A 27,953-nucleotide genomic window follows, 5' to 3' on the forward strand; every position below is an offset into this window, starting at 1 on the left:
TGGTTCATTGTAGGGCATAAAAGTATGCATTCTTTTTTTCCACTCTCAAGCTTTTTATTTTTGATTATAGCATTTGACATATGCCACAGTTTTTTCTAGTATTTGCGCTGGCAGTTGGAATTTCAATGAATGAAATCATTTGCATATTTTAATGAGCAGAGGGTAAGATTTTAGCAGGATCTTATTGTGCACTGTATGGCACCCATGATGGAACTGATGGATGACACCTCTACAGGGATGTGGGTTATTTACTTCTCCCACCTCACAGCTTTCAACAGCGCTCAAAATTTAATGTGGAGTCGTTGAAGAGGAATGCAATAAAATGTGAGCGAGTAAATTGACTTTATAGGGAGTCTTTATTTTGTGACAGTCATTAAGAGAAAAGCCTTTTGTCCTTAAATACTGAGTGTAAAATACTTTTTTCTTTTGCTCGGAAAAAGAGTCTTGACGTTAAACATTTGGACAAGTTCTCACAAATTAACCGAATGCGTCAGTTTCTTTTGAAATTAAATTACTATTAAGATATTAAATCTGTCTCCGGTGCCATTTATTAGTCCCTGGGAGTGTATGAACATATATGGAGACAGCAGACGTCATTTCATTTTGATATTCCTGCTCATAAATATCATTAAAGGCCAATTGGTTGGTTTTATGGGTTATCATACATGTGTATACATAAACAAGGTTTACAGCTGTCTGTGCTTAGATGATTAGATGGTCCCTGTAACAGTCCTTATTTTTTAGCGTGAGTTAGGATCAAAAAGCTTTTTGATGTAAATTGCACTCATTTAAAGGAAGTAATTTGTTTTATAGGCTTATGTTGTTCCTGTTGTGGCCATCTGAAGCTCTGATAATATATTAAACTTTCCATTTAAGTACCATTTTACGGTTTTTGTTAATGCCAAATGAGCAGTGATTCTGAAATTAAACTTATACACGTCATTCATGAGTAAACAAAGGCTTGGATTTAATCAACAGTTGTTCTTAATACCAACTTAGTGTCGCTTTTTTAAAGAAAAGGCTAAACAAACTGCATCCATGAAGAAACAATGCATTTCGTGGTGAGCTGATATTGATTGGACAAAAGGACAAACATTGATTGGACTAAAGGACAAATGTTGATTGGATCCCAGCCAAGGTTCTCTTTAGCATATCTGCCTCATGAACTAATGCTTTGCAGCCCTTGAAATGAAAATGAAAAGGAATAATAGAAAGAACATGGCTAATGACGATGCTGCTGCACACGTGCAAGCATAGAATTCTAATAGGAGTAATATGCTATGGATGAAATAAGAAACAACTTTTTACCACTATCAGATGTTCTATTTATTTAAGCGCCAGCTCATTGATTTAAGAGGCTCTAGTCGCTGGTTTTAATCTGTTCTCTTGTTAGTCTTGCTTTGCTGTATCAGTAACTGTAATCTTTTCAAGCTATTCTGTTTCGTAGAACCAAAACTCATGGGTCAATTATGATGAACTCTTTACAGCTTCATTACGCTCCATTTTTAATTAGAGTTAGGGGATTGCGGTCTGTTTCTAGGCGACCGCTGATTTACTGTAAAGTGAAATGGCACAAGTGCGGAGAACTCTGTGTCAGCCTCCCCCGCACAGCCCCCTCTGTCACGCTGTACTGAACACCGTCATGTGGCTGCTGATGCAGGTACAGTAGACCGAGCAGAGAGTGGCATTATGGCACATGCTCAGAAAGGTTTGTCAGTAGCCTTCTGTTAAACAGAGAGCTCGGTTTAACACGTTCTCATTAAAGGGCTGTGCTCCATTAGAGTATCACCAGGGCCCCAGATTGTAACAGGTATTCAGGAAAATAATGACCACCGCTGTTTTATTAAGACACCTTAATTGGGGCCATTTGGCCTAAGTCATGTTTTTACGTAGAGATGCTTTCCGGCGGCCTGTTCAGAGTAAAGTATAGATCTCAACAGCTGATTTATTTCCCTGATGGAAACGCTGACATTCTAAGAAATGTTAGAATTTAGAATTACATGGTTAAGCTGTACTTAGTTATCCCATGTAGTATTTGACATGTACTAGGGGAATGAAGATTGGAATGTGCTTTATGTGAGGAATGGGGTCACACACACACACACACACACACTCATGTGAGAGTATGCAAGACCTTCCGTGAAAACCGTGCATTTCCTTCTCCTCACAGATACTGCAATGAGCACCTTCCCTGTCCGCCGCACGTGTACTGGTCAAGCTGGTCTCCATGGGAACGCTGCACAGTGCCCTGTGGGGGCGGCCTCCAGACCCGCCGCCGGACTTGCGAGAACGGGAACGAGTGCCCCGGCTGCAGCCTGGTAGGTCCTCTCCTCGAACTGTGACACGGGTGATGGCCAACCCCTGCGGCTGGACGCGGTGGTGCCGGGCCAAAATAGCACCCTGAACTTTACTCCAGAGATCAAGTCCGACTCTGCAGTATTTCTATCGCCCACTATATTAATTAGACATTTCCTGGACTATGAAAAGTTGCAGTCAATAGCTGTAGCTATTCATAGTCCCGGATCATAAAAGCGCCCTGGAAAAAAAAATTGAAAAAATATTGTGCACTCGTATTTTTCTTTTGGTTTCTGAAAATACTAGCTGTGAAAAAATAACAGTGGTCCCTCTGTGGAATGAGGAAAAGACAGGGAAAACACTTCAGCCATGCGGACCTCAGCTTGGATTACAAGGGAGGTGGTGCTGCTTGTTATTTTAATGCTATTTCCACTCTCTCTGTCATTAGCATTCCAAAATTAAAAATGAGTCACATGACCACGGTATCCTTTACCATTCCGAAATGGGAGCAGATGCGAAAGACCTGGGTGGGGAGGAGGGTGCATAGGTTGGGGAAGGGGGGGGGGGTGCACACAGAGGGGAACACATCAAAATGAAAACTTGAAAACAATGGAAGCGAGCACTTTTGGTAAATGTCTGCTTCAGTGGCACTTTTCTGATCACAAAGAATATAGGAGCACGTGGCAGGCCTCAGTCAATGGCAGTGACAGGCCGTGACAGAACACTGCATGGGGACGGGTAAAGGAGAGCGGGAACAGCCGAGGAGCCGTGCCTCTCTTTCCGGTGTGTTGCGGGGCAGTCGGTGTTTCACACACCGGAATATTTCACAGATACCTAGGACAGCCTTGGAATGGCATGTGATATTCGGAAAAAGCGGCGTGTGTCAGTATCCACTGTGCATCTAAGCATCTTTGCCCAAGCCATTTCCCTGCTACTGCAGAGAATCTCTATTTTAACAGCCTCGTGTGCACACAGAGGAGATCAGAGTCATGGAAGCAACAAATTAAACAGAGAGAGGCAGTGGGTGGGTGGGGTGAGGTCAATGCCTTTCACATCTTTCTCGCAGCTCTTCTATAACTGAGATTCTTGGGCACACATCATCTCCTCTTTACCAAGACAGCATGGATTTAAAATGGGGTTGTCAGACAAATCTGGGTGTAATTCCATTCCAGTCATTTTTCTTGGAAAACTGTCAAAGGCTCTGTCTGATCAACTGCTCCTTTGGAATATTGATGTCCCCATCAAGACAAACATCTATGTGAATAATGGCAAAACAGACAAAAATCACTGGAAAATGAAATATATCTAAAGGCTTTCTTGGCAACATCTTCCTTCCGTCAAATGAAATGTATCTTTCAAAAAAGATTTTACATCTGAAAGTTTTTTGAAATTCGTTTAAGAATACTGCACCATCTGTTCATATTAGTTTCGTACTTTGGAAGATGCACGTTAATTAGAAGAGATTAAATTAGAAGTAGTGAGTTTTGCCTTCCTGCTGATGGTGGTGCACATCTATACTACCTTCCCTTCAGAAACTACATCGGGAGCCTCAGCATGTCTGAAGGTCACTGCCTGCATCTCAGACATGGCTTGTTTTGGTTGCAGATGATCTTACTGTTACCATCTGAGGTTTCCTCAGGGTGTTTGTCTGATGTATATTGGCCACAGACTGTTAACATCTGTCTGTAGCTGCGGAGACGAATTGCCAGGGACGTGGTATAATCTGAATAGTATCATTGAGCCAAAGCATTTTTCGAAACGATGACTTCAATTTATATACAGTTTAGGAGATGTTTATTCATATCAGAGATTTCTCCAAATCGGAGATTATTGAATTCATGAATGTTTTGGGGTACTTGTTTTCCCATTAATACATTACAATACATTATTCCAAATGCATAAATGTTTATTGCAAATTATATTGCTGCAATATAAACATAATAACTTATTTGCTTCCTGTAATCTTTGTGTATGTTGACAGTAAGCTTAACAGCTTTGTAAAAATGCTGGCTCATAATGACCTGATTGCAGTTATGTTATTACAGTTATTTACTACTGAAATAGAATGAAAACTGCTCAATATTTGAATATGTGACACTGGTGGAGAATGGTCAACTTCATGCATGAGTGAATTAACTCACCAAACTGTACTACAATACATTTCCATCTACATAGGACTGGGGTTGTGAAAATTGCATCAATGAATGTTGTATTAGAATTAACACTATTATTGTGTTTTTATCAGCCTGGTAGAATAAGCCTTGCCTATCGTACGCAGACACATGCATTATATTTCCATGTTAGCATTAGGCTGACGCGAAGGTGTTATTGCTACATTTTTCATTGACCTTCTGCCTGTTTGTAATCTGATTTTGCTGTGTTCGAAGCACTCTCTTTGCCCTTCCCCTGACGACAGAGAGTTTCCATCACAGTTTTGCATCCTCATCAGTTTGGTTTTGGCAGCACTTTTTGAATATATGCTATAAAAGTCACCTTTCAGTGTCCCATGTGGCCAGACTTGTGTTGTGTGTTTTATGCTCTCCAATGATTTTAAAAACCTCTCATGCAGAACTGTTCAAGTGTAGTGTTGCACTCATGGTATTGTGAGGTTATGAAATAAATAGCTGTCATAAACTGCAACTGGTTTAAAATATTTTAAAGCATTGCAAATGTTATAATTTACCTCCAATTAATTATAATATAATATGAATAAATTAATCTAATAGGATGGTAGATAGTAGTTTAAAATTCTCAATGGAAGCTAATGAAGTACATTATGATACTGTCACTTGATCCTTGATCGTTAGGACCTCTGTATAGAATTTGGCCACCCCTATGCCTAGGGTGAAATATTGCAGGGGGATTTGTGTGCATATTTGGAGGGCATGTCTACTAACTAGAAGGCTCCAGTTAATCGAGTGTTGATTTTGTTCGTTCTTCTGCTGTTCATAGCGTTTATGTGACAGTCCCATGAGAGCTACTCTCCAATACTAAAAAAGGAAAAATTAAGCAAAACCCCCTCGGTAATTGATTTCTCTTAATGCTCCCGTTTGTAAACATTCAATGCGATGAAGTGCGATGCCACCGAGATGTGTACAGTTGTTGGAATGTATACTAAGCGCCTCCTGTAGCTCTCCCGTACGCAGGGATCTGTTGACTCAGTCCCTCTGTTCCCAATGAAATAAATCTTGCCGGCAACGTAATGATGTTAAAAAGCCCCAGGGACCCAGCAGCCAATTCCTCATCAGCGGCCGGACAAGGGGAGCCCGCAGACGAACAATCGGCCGCTGTGCAGGGCCAGCCCCCCTGAGATCCGCCTCGCGGAGATTTATAAAACAAGGACAGGAAGGCGCCCCCACAAGCTACAGTAATCCCGCCCCGCCCCCCCCCCCAAAAAAAACTCAGTTTCAAACAACCGGCAGAAAAATAAGCAAGCGAGGACGAGGAATGCGAAAATGTATAAGCGAGTTATGGGGAAACACCGCAGGGCCTCTTTCAGCGGCCCAGTTCGTGGCGAGGCGCGGCCACGCAGCTGGCAGACATATGCGGGGGGCTTTGATGTTCCGGCAAGGTCTGAAGGCTCCCAGTGCACCACACGCCGTATCGAATTCACCGTGTCCCGGCTGAACCGCAGTCCTTGCTGCTAGCCCAAGGTTCAGCACAGTACTACTTTAAAAGGTGAACGGCCAATCAGAACGGCAGACAGACGTCCCATTTGGCATTGATAATGTGAACGAATAGCCCCAGCAGTGGGTGCTGTCGCCGGAATGAGCGCTTAATTTAATCCAATTTTATGTTCCACATGGCACTCGTCACAACTCAGCGACTTCTGCAGAGGTACGACTTTTTGCTAATTTCTCAGAAATGGAGCCGTAACAGCTTGGTGTAGTGGGGTGTAAAAATGCCGATGATCCTTGTTTTTTTTTAGCCTTAATAACTTTTATCAGCTTGTGGAGCACAAAAGCCACAGGAGAAAATGAAAATATTTCCTGCATAACAATACTTAGAAGTGGCTTGGGTTTTTGTTGCTGACGTGTAACTTATTTGACAGGAAACACCTTTAAAGAACTAGATTTGTCAGTATAGCGTATGAATACCTATAAGATGACATTGCTGATCTCACTGGATTGGTGACTTCCCAGTATTCCTTGTACCTGTGGTACATGTAAGCGTCAAACAGATCATTTCGATGCATATTCACAGAGGTGTTTCTGCAGTTCTCATTGTTTTGACTGACTGGATAATTAATAACCTCAAACAGGCAGGGGAACTAAATGAGGAAGTCATGCCAAGCTAGATGACGCTTGTTCAGTCGACCATGTACTCATTCTGCATTCTGAGGCATTTCACCCAGAGGAGATTCTGAAAGGACGCCCACAAGTACTATTGTGTTATATTACCTTTGTTAGATGTGGTGGCAAAATTACTTTCTCCACAATACCAATACTGAAACATTTCTCAATGCACATCTGACCCCATCCCTAGTTATTTATAATATGACTTGATCTCAGTTCCCATGATGTTTTGTTTACTGTACATTAGCATACCCATTCAACAAAGTATAATCTCAACAAGAAGCAACTGTTTACACAAAAAAAAATTGTTTACACAATTTGTTCAGTAAATGAATAGCAAAGTTATTAGCGCCAGCGGAACATCCTAGGCAGGGCAGCTAGCATAGTGTTCAGTGTCATCTTGCCATCTAAGGGATATACACCTGACCTAAGACAAGAAAAACACAAATATTTGATAAAAAATGTAATCACATAGGTCCGTGGCAACCTTATGTGGAGTAAGCCCCTAATTACCTCCAAAGCCCTGGGCTGAAGCTCCCTTTGTGTCCTGCTGAGTTTGTGACAAAATATGTTCCATCTATCCTTAGATGACACACGAGTAAGAAAGCAACGATGCAGAAGGGAGCGGTTTCATCCCTTTCCTCTGGAAATTGCAAAACCAAAAAAAACTGCTGTTTGTCACAGGAAGTTGGTTCCGCACAGTTCCGTTCCACGAGAGGCCTAGGTGCGAGAAAACATTTTGTGGGACTGCCCTGATATTTGAAGTTGTTAAATATTAATGAAAAGAGATGATTACAAAGTTATGTGGTGTGAAAGCAAGCAACTTGTGACAGGGCTCATTTGTCTTCCGAATAAATGTTGCGTCATTTGGAAGAAAAATCTCCCGGTGTCTTTAACCTTGGGCTTTTGCTCAGGTTACTGTAGCTTTAGGGAGCATAGGCTGAGTGTTCAAATCTGCACGCTGTGACAACTTGACGGATGAACAAAGAGGACTTTTTATCTTATTTTGTCAAGGTCTGGCAGTCACTCAAGGTCTGCTCTGCATAAATACATGTATAGGAGGATACAGCAGTATCACCTTCTCAACCTAATGAACGTATAATTTACCTTCCACTCGTTCCCTTCCATTGAGTTTGTATCTATTAAATTGTCAGAGAAAAATAATAATAAAGGCATTGTCCCTCAGGCAGGTTGTAATATTTTATGACTCAGTATATAATCACAGACTGTGAAACAATGTACGAAGAATCCCTGACTCTGTCCAGAAAAATAAATAAAAAAGTCTTTAAAAAAATAAATAAATAAAATGTATATATATATAGAGAGAGGGGGGCAATTGAGTGACAAAAACTAGAGAGGGAGGGAAGATCAGAGGTGAGTGTTAGCAGAGATGGAGGAAGGCTGATTGAGAAAAACTATTAAAAGGGACAGAAGTGAAAACCATAAAAACAGCACAACGGTGGTCTCTGTTATGAAGATGGCATACTTGCTAGCCAGCGTGACAGACAGAGCGAAGACCTGATGCTTCAGGGCTGCTTTTCATTTTCACCACGGCGATGAGCTTGTTTGCTGGTCGTCAGAAATTTCTGCTGGGCATGAGATCGAAATGTAATTTTCAGGTGGTGCATAGCAACACCGCTTTCCTCATTATTCTTCAGCACTATTCCCGCTCTGCCCCCTCTACACTCTTTTATAAATTAAACTTGATCAATGACCTTTTCTGCCTGTCTGCTACTTGCCACGTTCAGCAAAGGCCGTAATGGAAATATTTCACTTGAGCCAGCAAAACGGTACGCGAAACCGGAGGCTGTGGCGGAGCTTGATGGAGAGCACCGGGGTCATTCTGAATTTGAACATGTCTCATTTAATCGGTAATTACTGGGTAATCACAGGCTTTGTGTTTCCTTGTCTTTAAGGAGTACCAATCCTGTAACTCCCTCCCCTGCCCCGACCTGAAGAAAACCACGCCCTGGACTCCCTGGACTCCGGTCAACATCTCGGACAATGGCGGCCATTATGAACAGCGCTTCAGATACACCTGCAAGGCCCGAGTGCCTGACCCTGGCCTGCTGGAGGTGGGCCGGCAAAGGATCGAGATGCGCTACTGTTCAAGTGATGGATCCACCGGCTGCTCCACTGATGGTGAGCATGCTCTCTTTCTCTCTTCCTCCCTCTCTCTCTCTCTCTCTTGCTCGCTCTCTCTCTGTTTCTCCTTCTCTCAGTTCACCAGCTGCTCTCCACCTCAGGTACCAGTTTAAATGACCTTCCACAAACGTGTCATTGAAAATGCACAAACAACCTTTGATAAGTATCACTGGTGCAGTCAAGTCCATATCTCTCCACCCTGTTTGAATCCAGCAACAGGATGCAAACAAAATAACAAACAGTACAGCAACAACCCAGCTCTGCTTCCTCAGTGTGCTCTCCTTCAAAGAAGCAGTTTTTAATGATCAGGCACCTTCTTGAAAGTGCAGAAACGATTAGGTTTGTTACAATAGGTGATAATTATTTGACAGTAGGTGTCTGTCGTCCCCAGGGCTGCAGGAAACACAACCCCAGTCCCCCGGCTCTGTTTTTTGCCTACGTGCTTCAGTGGCTGGATCTGTCTTTCTTTTGGTGTTTTAAACTTGAGTTAACATGTAGGGCTGTAGCATTTCTTTAGTCTGGAGTACTTTGTTTAATTTCAGGTCGGCTTCTTATGATCCCCACACGTAGCTTTGGTGGTGTTGAGGTCATTATAATTACGAGGTGTGTTTTTGTTGTTGTTTTTTCTGGCTGTTCCAAGGGGGTTCTCTTTATCTAGAGCGTGTGTCTCTGAAGAGCTTTTATCTGATAGTGTAGGATTATGACTTTGGTGGGCCCAGACTTTGGCTGCTTTTGTCAATATGGAGCAGGGCCATAAAACAGATCTTTGTTTTGGGAGATAAATTTGTAAATAGCCTTTTTTTAATGGCACAGTTGGCTCCAGGTTTTTCGAGTATTTATCGGTAAATCAACTATTTTTTTCCACAATATACAGTTTGCCTTTTTTGTGTCTCAAGCTAGTGTTATTGTCTGTTGTGCTTTTCTTCTGCACTCTGTTCATTCAGTCTTTTACCATCGTTGGCTGATGACAGGTTATAGATTCAAAATCAATAAAAAGGGCACATTGTTAACCCTAAATCTTCAGATGGCACTGAGTCCCTTTAGGCGCTCATTTTTCCTGAAGTCATAGGTCTTACAATATCAGTGACATCAGTACTCACCTTGACAAAGTCTGTGCCCACCAAAGCCATAATCCCTCTTTTCACCCTCACCTTGACTTTTCATAGAGGTTCCTTCCAGCGGCTACCACTCACAGTGAGTTTGGTGCTCATTCGTAATTTCTAACAGTTTCTCAGGACACTGCCAGATGACCTGATCATAAAGTGATTGATGTGCTCTGCTAATAAGCTTCTCATCATAACCAGTAATTTTAATAAGGGAAAAAATGACTTGCTGTGCAGGTCTCCTTTCCTTCCTTCGGCTCACACATTGTGACATCTCAACTCAACCGGAGACCCTTTGTAGTTCAGTTACTTGTGTAAACGCATCACTAATTGACACTCTTGTGCCAAGGCACCTTACAGCATCAGAGAAACCAGTAATGTAATAGCCCGTGGAGAAGAAACAGCCACTTTTTACTCATGGCTCAAAGGAAAGCGTCTCTCTCCTGTCCGTCCCTCCCTCAAGGGAACCTCCCGCCCATATAGCTTGATCACACTAATGTGAGCTAATGTTATTTACAAAGAATTCCCACGCATGGTGAATAACTCCTGTTCCTTCAGATTGGTATCATTTACAGAGTCTACTTTCATCTTGCTTTGATGATAATGCCTTTGGGGGTTGTTGCCACAGAAAAGTGTCAAACCTAGTTGGGAGTTAAAATGTGTGATAGCCAGACCTCAAACAAGTTCATTTATTCTTGGTTCATCTTTGAGTATACTACAGGACTAAAATGTAACAAAAACCATGTGTATTTTGTAAAAAGCCGTAGTACAACTTTAACTATAGTTTTAACAGAAACTGCAGTGGCAACTCAAAGCATTTGATGGGATTAGAAAGCACTCAGTGTTCATTTTAACACAAAGAAGTCGCCCACCAGTCTTTTGCTCCGGTGAATTTAATGACTGGACAAGCAGATGGCAATGCGTTGCTTGAATGGGTTGAGTTTTGCTTTGCATCCACGATACAGCACCCCTAAAGATGACAATGCCAGGAGGTGTCGAGTTAACATCAGTGATCAGCAAAAAGATTCAGCTCCCTCAACAGACCTCGTTGAAAAAGTGGAGGTTGGCCTCACCTCGATTCGAACCTTTGTTTCAATCAGTTTGAGATCACAACGGGCCACGTTTCATCGATTGCTGCCATATGCACAGCTCTGTTTAATGACAGTTTTACTCTCCCTCTGACTCTATTACATGACAGATGTCCCTGGAACAAGCGCTCCAGGACAGGGGTTAACTTATATCAGCATTAAAGGGCACATTCACATAATTACCTTCACATGGAAGGTGTGTATTGATGTCACTGATATTGTAAGACCTATGGCTTTGGAGAAAATGAGCACCAAAAGGGATTCACCGCCATCTGATAAAGATTTAGGGTTAACAATGTGCCCTTTTTATTGATTTTGAATCTATAACCTGTCATCAGCTGAAGATGGCAAAGTAACAGACTACCGCACTGCTGAAATAGTGCCTGGGAAACATTAGTTATGCTAGTGGTTACTCTGACGACAAGAGGATGGCTCAGGGGGCAGAAGGCCCCAAATCTCAAGGGCTTTATTTACAAGGAATGTGGTCTGGATATTTTGGCTCACCATTACAGTAAATGCACGTTCATGTTGTTTTCTTTTTGTAAAGAAAAAAGGCTTGCATTCAATTGTGATAAAAAATTGTGATGGTTTAATCTTGGATGGAGTGTAATGTACAGTAGCCCACAAGGTCTGAAGCAATCAGAAGCTAAATTAGCATGATGCTAAATATACATATATAGAGGAATCTATTCGGCATGGAATCATTTGCCGTGGCTGTTGAGGTAGTATTAAGTAGAAGTAATTCTAACATATATTTGCGGACAATTTTGTGTCTACTGTGTTTATACATGTGAAGTGGCATGGTTTTGTCTTTAATGTGATCATTAAGAGAAGTGTGAAAACCTGGTTGTAAATGGTGTTATATAGTATAAAGATTTCTTTATTTAATGTATGCATGCAACAGGATGCTTATTTCAATATGTAGTTACCTGGCTAGAATTGTTGGAATTTTACATCAATAATATTGCATTTGTGAATGCTACTTACTAGGTGAGTTTATGCGCACATGGGAAAACTGATTTCCAGCTAATTGAATTAAATCAAAATTGAATTGGAATTCTTCAACAGGATGTGAAAGCTTTCTGTTCTTGGTCAGAGATTCAGTATTTCTGTGGCTTCTCTTTCAAGACAGAAACAAATAAGGAAACAGACTTAACTGTCATCTTGTGAAAGGTTAGGAGGAGTGACTGTCAATGAGATGTGACAGTGCATTGCATGGAAATGTGACATCACGGCCAGCTAGCCATCTCATCCATCTTAATTCTTGGAAAACTTGAACATTTTACAATGGCAGAGAACATGGTTTTGCCATAGGTTCCATTTGAGATGACGGTAATTTCTATAAAACTTATCTGTATAGTTGGCATTTAGATCCCCAGTATTCAGCAGGTAATGCTAAGAACTGTCACTACATCTGCTGGCTGACCAGATAACTTCCAAATGAATGATATTTTATCACACATTTCAAATATTTGCCTTTTTTCTTTTATGTAAATAGTTCTTTTGAAAAGTTAGGATCACAGGTATCAAAGCAGGCTGACATTTCAGTGTGAATTTTCATTTGTAGTCACAGCTTTTAAGACTGGCCAATGCAGACCTGCTCCAATGCTGATAAGGCATGATACTTATCATTTTTCGCTCGTTTATTTATTTCCACGGGTGGTAGATTTTAATTTGTAGTTTATTATGTTCACTGATGTTAGCCGTCCTTAAATTAGATTAATTCTAATTAAAAATGCTTCAGTTTTCATCTAAGCATTGCCAACCGCCCTTTTACATGTCCTTACTTCAATGATAATCACAAAATAATATGTGTGCAAGTGTAATTATGTTAATTTGGCACTACATGTTGAATGTGCTGTTTGCTTGATTTGTTTATTTGACAGTTCTTTTGAAATATCTTTATCCTTTATTATTCTAGCATAGCTTAAACATGTCTCATTGTTTGTCCCATCTGTAATGTAGTCTGGGAATTATTCAGTTTTGTTTATTACCTGCATGTTAAGAAAAAGTAGATTCTGTATTGATTTAATTATTTTTTCATTTTCCTTTCCCCAACTGTCATTCAGATTGTCGTGGCCAACCTTTATTTTCCTTGGCCAAAATATTTTGTTGAAAAGTAAAATTTAAACATAGAATTGAGATGTATTGCTTACATGTACTTTATACCTACCAAAGATAATCTGCAGTAATAAATTATCTTATTTTGTTATGGGGCATTACTCCCTTTGTAACCCCTGTGTTGAAACAAACTACTGTTTTAATGTTGTTATAAATTTTATTGTTGGATCTGGTCGAGAAATACCTCTATGGCTTTAAAAATGCCATTTTGTGCTTCCAATGAAAGAGAGGAAACAAATGTCATACATGAAATTATGTGAAGTCAAGCCTTCATTCCCTAGGTCTTGTGGATTTAGCTATATCAATGACTGAGAAAGCCAAATCACAAGACTAGTGAGGAACTGCAGTTTTCCCTTGCCAAGAATGACAGCTTTGTTTTTCTCACGATAAATAATTCTGTAAACTTTTTGATCTGTTCCTGGATCAGACCAGGCCATTCGAGGACAAGCCTTTGAAAATACAAGATTAGTCCTTCCCCCTGTGCCCCCATATCTGAGTCAGGCAGTATGTCTAACTAGTAGGACCATTTACAGCCCCTTTCCTGCTTTGGCCTCTGAGCTACTAGAAGCTACCATCCATGGTAATGAGACTTCTGATCAAAAATGGTTTTACAGTTATACAGATGATTTATTTTTGAATCCGGGACATTGAAGAGGCACTAGGGTTAAAAAATCTCACACAAGCCCCTTAATTCTCTTGTGGTATAGGTTGTATTGATCTCTTGTCTTGCTCACACTTCCACTTTTTACTTGGCCGTATACATATATCACTGGTCGTTCTGATTATCCTCATTTGTTGAGCGTTAGTGAAGTGCCGCCCAGCCTCAATCTCAAATCTGCCAGGGCGTCGACGTTAATTGCGCTCTCCTTAACTTTTAATAAGCATTTTCGTAGACTTCTACGGTGTAGCATTTGACAGTTTGAGACAGCTCAGGGAATTGCTCCAAGGATGTGTGCGGTAGCCCTTAAGTGCTATTAATTTTCTGGATTATGGACAGAGTAATGTAGCCTCTCTCCTGAGAGGGCTACAGTATCACTGATCTCACTGTCCATGTGATGAAAGCTGCCAGATAGAAACTGCAACAGGAGAACAAGGCAGTGGAGACCTTATAATCAAGGCTTGTAAAGTTTTGTCAGCTGGTGTGTTCTCTTTTTTGTAGTCTGTCCCAAATTGGTGCATTCATATACATTAGACAGCATAATTATATCTGTGCCTATATCTTTCTTCCAAAGGCACTTTATGCTGTACTTACATGATAGGGGAAGGATCAGATTCATTACAGAAATGGCAGTTGGTGGTTATGTACATTTAGCCACAGGGTAACACACTGTTTCACACCCTGGACGCGAGCCATTCACCGTCGGCAACCTGCACTCAACTTTGAGCTGTGAGAGGATTACAAAACACCCCGTGGCCTCAGAGACCGGTAGGAGTCTTGATGACGAGAACAGATCGCTGTTGAGAGGCTGACAAACCGCTGCCTTCTCTGAATCAATAATGAAAGAGCTTAGCTCCCTGGGACTGTCATCAGGCCACTTCACAGAGGAAGCTAGCTGTCTGTTGTCTCTGTGATTTGTTAAAAGCACTCATAATCCCCTCTCCCATGACACTGTTGGAACCCCCCATTCACCCTATTTTCCCTTCTTACCTTATTTTCTCACTGCACTCTTTTTCTCTCGTTGGATGGAAATGTATTGTATTCAAAATTTGAACACTGTAATACTTGGGTATCATTACAACATAACAGTTTTGTAAATGATGATGGAACTGGAGGTACATTTACAAAACATTGCAGGAACATCCATTCACAGCGCCCTTACATAGTGCAGGTTTCTAGATGTGTCCAGCCCATTCACACTCAGGCTGCATAGTATTCCACATGCCAGGGTAAATGTATTCACTCAGCTCAGTGAGTTTGGCAGGACCCATTTGCCAGATACAATTTTGTTCTACATCAAACATATTATTCAAGCAACAAGACTGCCGTCAAGCTGAAATTCCAATCGGAATTTTTAAGTTGTAAAACAAGTTGTATTTCTTTGTTTTTGATGTGAAAAGAAGTTGAACCACTGAGGTGAAAGCAAATAATGTTCATTTGTGTTAGCTGAGTCTTAAACAGAGAGGATCAAAAATAAATGTTTTGCATACAAATGCCACATGTATGCAGTTTAAGGTAGATCATTTTATGTACTGTAAGGAATAGGTGGACTACATGTAACTCAAATTGTTAAGGTGCATTACCTTTTTATGAATGTTTTATTTTGTACACAAATAATTAGATCCTTCTAATGAAATACATACAATCACACACACACACATACACACACACACACACACACATCTTGCTACGTAGCTTATTGGTCAATATCTTAGTGAGTGATCTCAATAAAGGCTGTATTGTATTTTGTGATTAATATCCTGCTCACAGAGAACCAGACCCAGGTTCATGGATCAGAGCTGTAGGGGAATCTGGTTCATTATCAGACATGTACAAGTGGCCCGGTGAATGTTTCGCTATTGCAGTTGCGTTAACCCTGCAGACTTTGTGTCTTACACTCCTGCGTCCTCTGCTCCGCGTCCCCAGGAGACCTCCTCCGCTCAGGCAGGATCAGCGCTCACACGGTCAACGGCGGCTGGTCGGCCTGGAGCTCCTGGTCCCAGTGCAGCCGGGACTGCAGCCGGGGGATCCGCAGCCGCAAGCGCACCTGCAACAACCCCGAGCCCAAATACGGGGGCATCCCCTGCCTCGGGCCTGCGCTGGAGTACCAGGAGTGCAACATCACCCCCTGCCCAGGTGAAAGTCCTGCCCCCCACCTGTCTGAAACTCCTTTGTCTGGTTTCTGTGCTGTGCTTGTTCTCAGGTAGGCGGGCACACGCAGCGCATGCATGCAGCATCGCCCCTCCCACTAGGCAGATCAGGCCCCGCCCTTCGGGCCCCGCCTTATTGCCCAGGACCCCAGCAGCAGCATTGTTTTCCAAGCATTAGAATTGGAAGTAGCCAATGTTTTAGAGGGGCCCCCAAATTATTTTTTTGCCTAGGGCCCCTAAAAGTCTAGGGTTGGCTGTGGTGTGTGCTTGTGTATCTGTGTGTGTGCGTGTATGCGTGATCCTGTGTGTTTGTACATGCACCTGCGTGGGATGTGGAGTGGTGTCTATTTAATTCTGAGTCATGATTCACGCAGGGTTCTCGTGAGGCAATCAGAATAATTGTGCAGTTTTATGACTTTTATTTGTCCTTTGGTCCATTGGGAAAAGACGGACTTTATTTCCTTAAATACATGAGGGCCAAAGTTTTTCAGAACACAATCAATGCTTTTCCTGTTGAAAGAGCACACATCATTAATTGGAAAAAAATTCCATTACCCTTATAAATTGGAGCAATGTTGGGGACAAAATAAAAGAGACACTCCAGTAGGAAGAATTTATAGCCAGAACTTCGGGCAAATCCCAATAGCATCATTGTATGTAATTACATATGAAGATAATAAAGCCTTAAGTGATGAGGAGCTGCATTCTGTAGTCAGATGCCTGAGACAGTGTGCTTAATCCATTTTCATACTTGGAAGAGAGCTCTGTAATTACCCTTAGTGGGGTCTCATCCTGCTATGGGAGGAAATGTGCTGTCTAAATGGAAATATGCTGCTTAAGTATAAAAGAACACCTGGAGAAAGGTGTGGCAAAATGAGACAATGAGGAATTTGTTTCAAATTGTTATTAATGACTCGGCTAGCACAGAAGCAACCGCAATTCACAAGTGCCGTAATATTACAGTTCCTCAGCTGCAACAACTATCAATCAGTATATCTGCTGACAGGCTGTAAAGCAGACAGTTTCATCAGCCAATAGTTAACCGTGTTTGTACAGCCGCCAATTTTGGTGAGTACATCCATACATTTCCATAATTTATTACAAAAAAAAAATCAAGTAAGTCAAGCAACCCCTCACTCTGCTTTGATTACATTCTCCTAGTCTTGAGGCTGGATATTATTTAGATATCGTTGAGCGCAAGTGACCAAAACAAGAGGCTACATTCCAGACTTGGCCATACTTGGTCACAATGGCACTTGGTAGCCCCCCCCCATTTCGTTGCAGAAAGGCCAAGCCACTGCGGACATATGACATACATATGAGATTAAACCAGGTTTTTTTTTTTCACTGTGGGCTATTGCATATACAATCAGACTTCATGGCTATACTCTGCATTCAGCCTATTCAACAGAGCCAATGAAGTAAAATAAATCTTCTGACCATCAGTCCATACTTATAAGTAGTGTGCTTATTTTAAATTAATTAAAAGATTATAACATTAACAGATTTAGCACTAGCGTGAAGGTGTGTTTTTTTTCCTTTCTGCGCACTTCGTAGTAGGTGTACATATACTGTTAAGTCAGTCATTTTAAAATACATTTGTTATTTTGGTGGGAAAAAGTTTTCTAGCTGATATTTCACTCGTTTTAAAACTAATTAATCTCTGGTTGTTGCTGGAGCTCCTTCCAGAGATGAGATGATCGGTCATACACTGGCAGAAATTGACTGATCTGTCACTTTGCAACAGAGAAATTACAGAGCGATGGCAAAAAGCATCGGGCAGTTCTATTATGCCTTCTCTGCCAGTAATACCTTTTAAAAACCAATTTTGAAATGGTCCTGAAAAGGGATTATTTCACTTATAATAAGGTGAGAGACATTTTATTCAGAATTCACTGGGGCTTCCATTTCAGGTTTGCATGTGTCTGGGAGAATGTTAAAGCACTGGAAGGAAAAGGCTTTGATATAACAGTAACATAATTAAAATGAATTTGAAAAGCAGCATATAATCTAAAAAATCTTGTAGAATGGTGTTTTTTGACTGTTATAATAACTTCTATGTGCACATTATGTTCTAAAAGATAAGGTCATTGCAGGTGTACTCAGTAAAATATGAAGAATTTACAGTCATTTACAGCCTTTCTTCAGACGTGTGTGTTCAGAGATGATTTATTTGTTATTTCTCTGATTCTGGCCAGCACTTGACTGTATTTTGAACGTTGCAGTTCAGTTGGCAGAAAGACATTTGAAATGCTTTGTAAAAGGCTGTTACTCCTGTTTTCCTGGCCCCACTGCTGATGGTTTTGCGCTTGGCATTGTTTAAAAAGAACCCTTGATGGCTCGTTTGCCTTCATTAATTAGCATGGCAGTAGGGGCCTGGGTGCCTGGGAGAAACAGACCTGAAAGCTGTCATCAGTGTGCAGTCAACCCCCCCCCCCTTCCTCTGCACTTGGAAAGAACCCAGACCCTCTTACCCTAGACAATTTACCTAGTATGTTAAATGAATAAAAGCAGACAAAAGAATAGACCAAATCGCAAACAAGGAAAACGTTTTTTTTTTTTTTGTGTTAAGTAGTTGAAGGGCTTCCACTTTTATACAGCCAAATGATTTTCCTGTTACTTGACTTGTAATAATAGGACTTGCATGAGTAATTACTTTGTTTATGTTGTTTGTTCCTCTCAGCTGGGTAATAATTCATTTTTGCTCAAAGCCCATGTTTTCGGTCCTCAAATCCCTTTTAGCCCAAGCAGCAGGGGTGTTCAAAAGTACTGTGGAATCATTTCTACGCAAATTCAGCGAAACATATTGAGACAAAGGATGTGGCTGATTAATTAGAACGAGGAAATGCCACAGATACATCAGGCCTTAAACTAAAACTCTTATTATGGCGGTTGGCAGCTGCTTTCCCTCCTTGCTGACGTCTGTTTCACTCCCACAGTGGACGGGAGATGGTCCTGCTGGTCTGCCTGGTCCAAGTGCTCAGTGACGTGCGGAGGAGGGCATTACATGCGAACGCGCACCTGCAGCAACCCCCCACCAGCCTATGGTGGGGACATCTGCCTGGGTCTGCACACAGAGGAGGCGCTGTGCAACACCCAGCCCTGCCCAGGTATACACACACACACACGCGCTCACCACACACACACACACACGCATAACGCACCACCGCACACCACCACAGCACACCACACCATACACACACGCACACACACGCACACACGCACACACGCACACACACCCCACACATCCACGCACACCACGCACATGCACACAACACCTCACACACACACACACATGCACACCCATGCACATACACACACACACACACACACACTTTAATTCTGCTTTCCATTAGTGCAGAAATGCCACGTTCTTGTGATGTGCTAAATGGAAATGCCAGAGGTTTATTGGAAAACATGCTGTGCAGCTGATTGCTGTGTGTTTGAAGATAATAAATGTTAGTTAAATGAAGGCAGATGAGGCAGGTGAATGTCAGTAAATTTAGTGTGTGTCAGCACGTATGAGAAAGCAAAGGGCGGTTGAATTACACAGGCCGGAGTGCAATACTTAATTATTAACTGTGTGTCCTTGGCACTGACCTCTGTCACCTTTAAGGTACACACTCAGCCCTGCTTGTAATAAAGTTGATTGATTAGTTTAGTTTAACCATCACTGATATTGAAAATCGCATTAAACACATCATTAAGTGCACTGCGGTGGGTCGTTCATCAAGCAGACGGTGGGTGTCCTCGGTGCGTGTCCAGTGTGCTGACCTGACACTACCCTGCCTGTCCCTCTCCCCCACCCCTTCTGCGCAGAGAGCTGGTCGGTGTGGTCGGAGTGGTCGCAGTGCGGGCCCTCGGGCACGCAGACGCGGTTGCGTCACTGCGACGTGCTCTTCCCCACGGGGAACCAGTGCTCAGGGAACAGCACCGAGACCAGGGCCTGCGTCTTCCACTCCAACTTCATCCCAGGTCTGTGAAATGGACGAGCCTTTTTGACCGCCACGCACACACACACAGGGCACGCTCCACTCGTCCACAGGCAGTAATGCCAGTGCCGATACTTCGATTTCACCTTTCCAGGGTTAATCTCTTCCCCTTCCTGTCTGATGAGCTGAATGAAGAAAAAAATGCATTGCGCTGATCGATGTTCTTACTTTAGTATCTGTGACGTAATTCTGAAACGCTAGCATGAATAATGAGTTTGTGTTATCTGAAAAAGGAAAATCCATATTTTTGAGGATCCCCAAAACAAACCATAATAATGTAATCTAAACTGTATCTGAGGAAATTAATTCTGAGTATATAAATTTTAATTTTATGCACCTCTACATTTGGTAATATCGTTCATTCTGTGATATTGCATATTAAGGCTTCTTAGAAAAACCTTGTACTTTAATCTTTTTCTAATGAGACTCATGCTACTTATCACAGAGCACTATAGGTGATGTTTTAATCAATACGTTTTTTTATTTTGATTTAGCCACCATTTGTCTGTATTTTTCAAGTCTTTTACGGATTTTATTATCAGCATATTTCCATTTCTGTTCTTTTTTAGAAACATCCATTGCACGCTCTAGTAGAGAAGAAAAACGGTGTGGAGGTAATTTTATCTAGTGCAATATCCTCATGTAAATAATTATATCACGTTTGAAGATGTTTGTGCCATTTTCCATGCAAAAAAACATGCTAGTTTTAAAAAAAGAATTTATATAAATGGATGTTTTTTGTGTGAAAATGACTTAGTAAAGTACTGTGGATGTAAATATTTGTTTTAAATCCCTTCTTCTGCAGATTTCAACTTGTTCCACATGATTGCAGTTGGTCTTAGCAGCTCGATTCTAGGCTGCCTTATCACTTTATTGGTTTACACATACTGCCAGAGGTACCAGCAGCAGTCCCATGATGCAACAGTCATTCACCCCATATCTGCTGCTCCACTCAACACGAGCATCACCAACCACATCAACAAGCTGGATAAGTACGACTCTGTGGAAGCCATCAAGGTCAGTCTCCACCTCACTTTCTCTACATGGTTCTACTAGATGCACATACTGTGGGGTCTGGTTTTGGAGCTTGGTCTTACTGATGACATAGGACCCTGTATCATGGTGTAATGCACTTAGGGTTTCAATGTAAGTCATACACTGCTTTCTCATAAGTCAATTAGGAGTCAATTAGAATGCACGCAGTGCCCTCTAATTATAATTTGACCCTCTATAACTGCTATTAACAAGCAATGTGTGGTCCCTTTTTCCGTTTTTGTCCTGTTTGCAACAGAACATGCACCCTGCTTATGAATCGTATATGAGGAGTACCGTATGAATACGCCATGCAACCTCCAGACAGCATGGAATCATATTTATTAAGGGAATGCGTTTCTCTCATTATTTCTTCAGCCAATGTGTGTTCCGTTCTAGACAAGCTTTTATGAGTACAATTTCACTATAATGGAAATGAAATGAAGTGGTTCATTTTATGCACTGTTAAGCACGTGTAACCTAAACCAGTTTAAATTATGTATATTGGCTTTATTTAAATGAACTTTCTCCTCTGAATTTTATGACAAAAAAAGAAAAAAAAATGAGTTCTGAATTCTTTCAAAGATTTTAAAATGAATTTTATTCGGATTGTAAATTGGTCCAGTTCTTCAGCTCAGTAATTACAAGTACTTATTTTTTTCTACCTGCTCGGACAAAAATAGATTGGCACAGGTACGTCTGGGATGCGCCTTGCGTTGTGGATGGCTTTCTGCTGTCTGGAGGGGAGGTGGGGGGCTGTTGGGAACACCATTTAGAGAGCAGTGTGTCAGCCTCTGACACATCAGCATTTGTGATTGAGGACATGTCAAAGTGAAACCACCCACCATTGCGGAGCATGGTCTCAATTTGACTTGCAGATGATGCATCGACTATGTGTCCGAGGGCTGACGGCTACCCGCTAAGGCCGCTCCCTCTAGTCGCGTTCCAGGAGGCCAATTTAGCGTCTCCGAAGTCCATGACTGGCGCTCAGAAAATATGCGCCAAAGTAAAGGGTTTGCAGCTACTTTGGCCCCAGTGCGCGTGCAAACCTCCTGAGGGTCCTTCTCCCCGTTCCTCTTCACAGCCCGATGTTTCCGTACTGTTGCCTTTGGACGACCACAGCATGCGCCAACCTTTGTCCTCTAACATTGGAATGTCCAGGGGCCTGGAGATTTTCTACTAACTCTGACCAACAACATTCCACCTCCTGACCTATCCGACCTCTTCCGAATTCCATCACTTCCTGTGGCCCTCTTGTTTGTGGCAGGTCTGCGCAGATGAGTTCTATTTACAGAAAAACACCATCCTTTCCATGCCATCCTCATAGGGCCTGTTGTAAACTTGTGAGAAGGCAGTGTATTTTTGTTACCATTTGATTTGTTTTCAGTACGGCACCATTCAAACTCCATTTGACTCCAGTGCACAAATCTATTGCTTTTATTTGAGCTTTTTTGGCTTTTAATTTGCTGTTGCATTTTTGGTCTTTGGTCTTGACATAGGCAATTTGAGTAATTAGACAAAGCATTGCATGCGTCTTGTCCTCTTTCTTCTTCCTTTGCTTAATAATGAGTGCCGCTGTACTGGTCCATTTGCTTTTGTCATTTGCCATAAAAGTGAAGGAATTAATACAAAATTACACTGCATGTAGTTATACTGCTGTTAGCACTGTAGTTCTTAGGAATACATGGCACAAACAACTACTATAATGGAGATCGTGCTCACAATTAGAATGGCACAGAAGAGTTTATAGTATTACATTCTTTATTTACCATTCGATCATAGTCACTCTTCACTGTATGTTAAGATACAATTCACTAGATTTGATTGAATTAACCTAGAAGGCTCCAGCCACACAGTTTAAAATTATTTTTTTTACAAGGTACCCCCAAAAAAAAAAAATATCCTCCTAAGATCTGGAAATTCATTTTTGTCCCCTGTAGGGGACCTGAGTCTCAGGTCTTAAACTCAAGAACCATATATTCTGCTATACTGAAACCTGCAAAACAATGGGACATTCAGTAAATATGAAATAAGTAATGTTTTAAAAAAATGGATGTTTGGATGTTTTTGTCATCCAACACTTGAATTATGCCGAAATATATATATATTTTTTTTTCTGCAGGGTCTCAGAAGTATACAATGTTGCTGATGAAAAATAAATTATATATCAATTAGCAATTTATACATTTATTTATCACAGGTTTAGGTTTTCTCCCTTCACATGTTATCTAGACACCATATACCATAAGGGCTAAAACTGATTGTAAATTTAATGCATTCAGAATTATTGACATGGATCTATGGTCCCAGATTTAAATATTGGCATTGTGCATCATCACAATTTTCAGGTGATATCACATCTTTTATCAGTTACAATGACTAACCAACTCATGATGATGAATCCATTGCAAGTTCTATGGTAATGACTACAGTAGATTAATACAAAATAATTGCCTGTAAGACTAACCCTGGATCAAAACTGCCAAGTCATCTTTAAAAGGTATAGTTCAATTAAGCCAGATTTTAAAATTCATTCTGTAGCAAGTTGCAACAAATATGTGTACAATCATAGTTATACCAATGGAAGACAAATCTCACGGCCAATAATGGTGATTCACCTCCAAGTAGGCATGTGTGTATTAATGCAAACAACATTTGGAAAAAACATTATCATTACAAAAGTAACTTTAAAATGGCATGACATACATTAACAGTAGACTCGTGATTAATAGATCAATTATAATACAGGCATATAAGCTGTATGCCTTGTTTCTTAAGTGACCATTATGTGGATGCTGAGCTACAGTACAAGAGAATAAGATATCTACTAAATTTGTGTGGTCATTCATTTTACAGAAATGACAAGACAGTGGAATACAGTGAAAAAACTCAGTATAATAATTTTCAAACTGCAGTTAAACATGTTTAGCATGTTTAACATTCTCTGCATAATGCATAACCATAATTCTGAAAGCAAAAATGATTATTCTTCTGATACTGTGTGAATCATTTTTGTTAAATTGCATCTTTTAGCTATGTGGCATGAGAATTGATATTCTAAAATATCAATTCTCAAGCCATTTATTACGACAGAAGATTTAAAGTAGCCTTTTAGCCCCTTATCACAGACTGCAATTAATTTTAGTGCTTGTGAGAATAAAGCTCAGTCGAATATAGCTTTGCCTTTTATAGAGTGTAACTTTCCCTAAAATTCACTTGGTTTTGACAGACTCCAGAGGAAAGTGAATCTCTGGAATATTCAAAAACTGGCCGACTGAAATGTAAATTTCAGTGAGATGTACTACTTTTTGTTTTTGTTTGCTTGCTGAACAATTTTGTCATGGATGTATCAAAAGAGTTAAGGAGTTAATCGGAATTCAGTACTTCATGTTTGCATGTAGCTGCTGAATTTCATTTGCAGAATATAATGGAGCAGTACAATAGCAATAGGTCAAATCACACATATTTAGATGGTAAATATACACCAGAGTGAAGTTGCATATTGGAAAATAAGATCACGTCATTTTTACACATGATTCTGACATTAATTTTCATATGAGTAGTGTAACTGTTGTGAGTTATGAGGGATGTCCTGGAAGTATATGATAACCCACATTAATTTTATACTAACTTCCTTTGTACAAAAAAAAGATTGAGTGGAATGATCAGTAATTACGCTTCAATTGTTTTTATGTTCACACACATACAGACACACGCGCACATACACACACACACGTAAGTAGAAGTAATATTTCTGAAACCCATTTGTGTGGATTATCATATTTTCATGCAGACCCTTCGGTTCTGTTATTTACTTAATGAAATTTCATCGTATCAAATAAATCATCTGATGAAATATTCAGCGGTTACTGACAGTCTCTCTTTATTTTATTTGCAGGCTTTCAATAAAAATAACTTGATTCTGGAAGAGCGAAATAAGTACTTCAACCCCCACCTGGCTGGGAAGACTTACACCAATGCCTACTTCACAGATCTCAAAACCTATGATGACTATTAAGATGTGTTGTGCTTCCTGCGTTCTTCACCTGGGATGGACAGAAGGACAATTGAATTTCTTTTAAATAAAGCTGTCTCTTTTTTGCTTTGTGGTTTGTAATGAGATTTTCAACATTCTGTGTGGAACCTTCTTCCTCCGGTTCATCGTCTGCTGCCTACTTACAGAAAGCCATACAATGAGCCCAGAGAAAGGACACCATGTCTCCGTAGGTGCCGGATGTTTCTTTAAAAATCCACTTTCAAGGACTCAATTCTCAGCTTCTGTGTGGGTAGGAGGCAGACTGGAAACCGATTAACTGAGGTGAAAAACCAGGGGGAAAATCGAAGAGGAGTTTAAAATGCCTCTTTGAGTCCTGGAACTATTTGTGGAAAAAAAACAGCTTTTTGGGAGATATACCACAAGACTGATTTGCATGACTTTATCAATTGTTTATCTGTTGCTTCATTTATTTGCATGGTTGGTTGCATTCCAAAAAAAAAGTCCTGGACCTCCTTTTTTTTTCTGGGCTTCTTTGTCTGCTGTGCTGCGTAAGCAGGCCGTGTGCCTAGCCATACGTCCCGATGCAGTGCCCTCTTCATACACCATCTGGGAGAAAGGGCCAGCTCCTTGGACAAAGTCAGACAATCAAGATGTAGATATTTAGGTCTCTGGCAAAAAATGTTCCTTTTATTGTATGGGCTCCCCTTGTTAGTCGAACCAATTTAGCAGCTTTACACATTATCAATGTAAAAAAGATTTGTTGTACAGTAAATTCATTTTGAACTGTATGTCTCTGTAGATTTTGTGGTTCTAACTGTCAGATTGCAGTGTTAACCTGCTGTTTTGCAGCCTCGGTCAGGCTGGGAATGTACACATACTTGCAAATGCTATTGCCGTCACTGGAAAGATTTTTGAAAAAAATCACAAAGGCATACATGAACATCACAGACATGTCAAACACAGATAAGATTTTACAAAAAAAAAACATTTTAATTGTTATTAATTAATAAGCATTTGATTCATTTTTATAACAACAGACAGGTGAGCATATATATATATAATGCTTTGATAATGTACAGTATGTCTGAATTTATAATGCGTTCACTTTGTTTAGCAAGTTGTGTTTCCTCTTTTACTATATACATGCTAAATGCCTCAGACCAAGATGTTGAGTTTCTATAGTCTCCCCTCAAAGTTTATTAAACCATTCATCAGCTTCCTAGTGCTGTGTATCTAGGTGGGATACTCCAGTCATTTTTTGTGAGTGTTAAACATGAATTTGGTGATGAATGGTTGTACTTTGAAGGAAGGATATGTGAAGGATAGCCGGAGTGAGGTCCTTTGTCAGACATATTTTTATAACGTGGGTAAGCACAGCGGTACTACTCTCCATCAACCTTCAACCCGATGGGCCATCTGTGTAAAAGGGTAATTGAGACTGCAATTAATCAACTTGGATTCCTCATTGGGAAGAAATGCTGATTTTGCTCAATTCTGTGATGAGTTTGAGGTGAGAACCATGCAGAGTTCCCTGGGCATCTTTTTTCCAGACTCAGAGTGTCTGTGTATGCGTGTGTGTGTGTGTGTGCCTATGTGTGTGTTATTAACACTGCAAGCAATCATATAAAAAACATTTTATCAAATAGGTTCTGTAAATACAGACGATTAATAAATGTTACTTATTCTATGACACATCAATAACATTTAATTTTAATGTCATTTAGTGATGCTTTATATATGTTCGCTGTAAAGGACAAGGACTCATACACTTCCATAGAACATTTGTGTATGTTGTGGTCTGTATAGTTTATTACAAACAGTACAACTATATTTTACAAAATGGACACTGGTATCAATAGAGTGCTATGAAAACATGTTGAATTGCTCTCATTCCTAACCCCGAAAGGAACAACATTTTATTGAACTGTATCTGCTCATGCTCTGGGAGAAGTAAAAAAAAAGTATTTTCGTATTTTCTCAGCCCACCTGCTTAGATAAGAAGTTGTACGGCTAATCGTTCATTTCTTTGTGCATAAAGAAGAAATTTCTGCAGCTGTGTACAATGCAAAAGAAAATCAAAGTAATAAATGAGGAGTAAAGATTGCGATAGCAAGTGGTAAAGCTCAGGGGCTCACCAGGGGTGTTTGTGAAGCCTGAGAAAATGGCAGCAGTCTTCAGTGCTGTGTATACCTGGAGGGAAATGTGGAGGGGGTATAGCTTAAATTTGTTCATGCTACATTATCTCTACCTTGGCTTGCTACCAACTGAAAATAACTGTTAAAGCGATGTAGAAACCATAGTATTGCCCTAGCTTTAGACCTTGTGATTTGTCTGACTTCTTTCTCTTATATGCTCTGGTTACCATGAAAACACCTTTGAGCCATTAGCTTCGTGGAAGATTAACTTAATTAGCGTTCTGTCGCTCCCCTTCTGGGGTGTTCACAGCGAGCAGTTTCTAACCTGGCAAAAAGTTACAGCCGACAACGTTGACGAGACAGAATGCGATGTTGTGAGGAACACCTGTGGAGGGATTGCCAGCAATGGAGCCAGTTCCTCATTAGCTATAAATCATTCTGTGTACATTCATCACATTCACTGGCTGTTAAAGAGAAATTCAGCTCCACTGCTGTAGAGTTCTCCTCATTCTTTTGTTCTGGGCCCCTATGTGGTCATCTTCTATCCAAACAATGACTGTGTAGCCATCACCTCATGGCTGAACTTGTGATGCGGGGGTTGTTGGTAATTGATATTTCTGATACAGTGGAAATGGCAGTGTGAAGACAATCATAAATATGAACAGGGTTTGTGCTGATATTTTAAAATGTGTAGTACAATTATCTTGGCCAACATTTTCATAATATACAATATTATCTTGATAATTATTGAAATTAATCAAAAGTCTTAAAAGAGTATTAAAACATACTTCAATGATTAAGACAATACACATTTACCCCAATCAGAAAACATATGTTTCTAAAATGTTAAACATATGTAAAATGTTAACATTCTGGCCACTAGTTTAAAAAAATAAATATCAGAAATATCAATAAAATAATTGAAGCAAATGTAGACACTCG

General features: G+C 40.5%; 1 protein-coding gene across 2 annotated transcripts in view; it reads left to right on the forward strand.

Annotated features, from left to right (window-relative positions):
- Positions 1–25,664, forward strand: part of sema5a (sema domain, seven thrombospondin repeats (type 1 and type 1-like), transmembrane domain (TM) and short cytoplasmic domain, (semaphorin) 5A) — a 100,766-nt gene extending 75,102 nt beyond the window's left edge. The window contains exons 15-22 of one of the 2 annotated variants that reach the window (XM_064333145.1): positions 2,171–2,318; positions 8,507–8,732; positions 15,632–15,841; positions 18,795–18,965; positions 19,675–19,830; positions 20,417–20,461; positions 20,653–20,864; positions 21,964–22,167. In XM_064333145.1, coding sequence (XP_064189215.1) covers positions 2,171–2,318; positions 8,507–8,732; positions 15,632–15,841; positions 18,795–18,965; positions 19,675–19,830; positions 20,417–20,461; positions 20,653–20,864; positions 21,964–22,062 — 1,267 coding nt within the window. In that variant the 3' untranslated portion in view covers positions 22,063–22,167. Of the gene's footprint in view, positions 1–2,170; positions 2,319–8,506; positions 8,733–15,631; positions 15,842–18,794; positions 18,966–19,674; positions 19,831–20,416; positions 20,462–20,652; positions 20,865–21,963; positions 22,168–24,777 lie in introns of those variants that run through there. The other variant, XM_064333144.1, reaches the window with a different exon arrangement.
- The last annotated feature ends 2,289 nt before the right edge of the window (positions 25,665–27,953 follow it).

This window comes from Anguilla rostrata, chromosome 4 (assembly GCF_018555375.3).
Source record: "Anguilla rostrata isolate EN2019 chromosome 4, ASM1855537v3, whole genome shotgun sequence".
Lineage (NCBI taxonomy): Eukaryota > Metazoa > Chordata > Actinopteri > Anguilliformes > Anguillidae > Anguilla > Anguilla rostrata.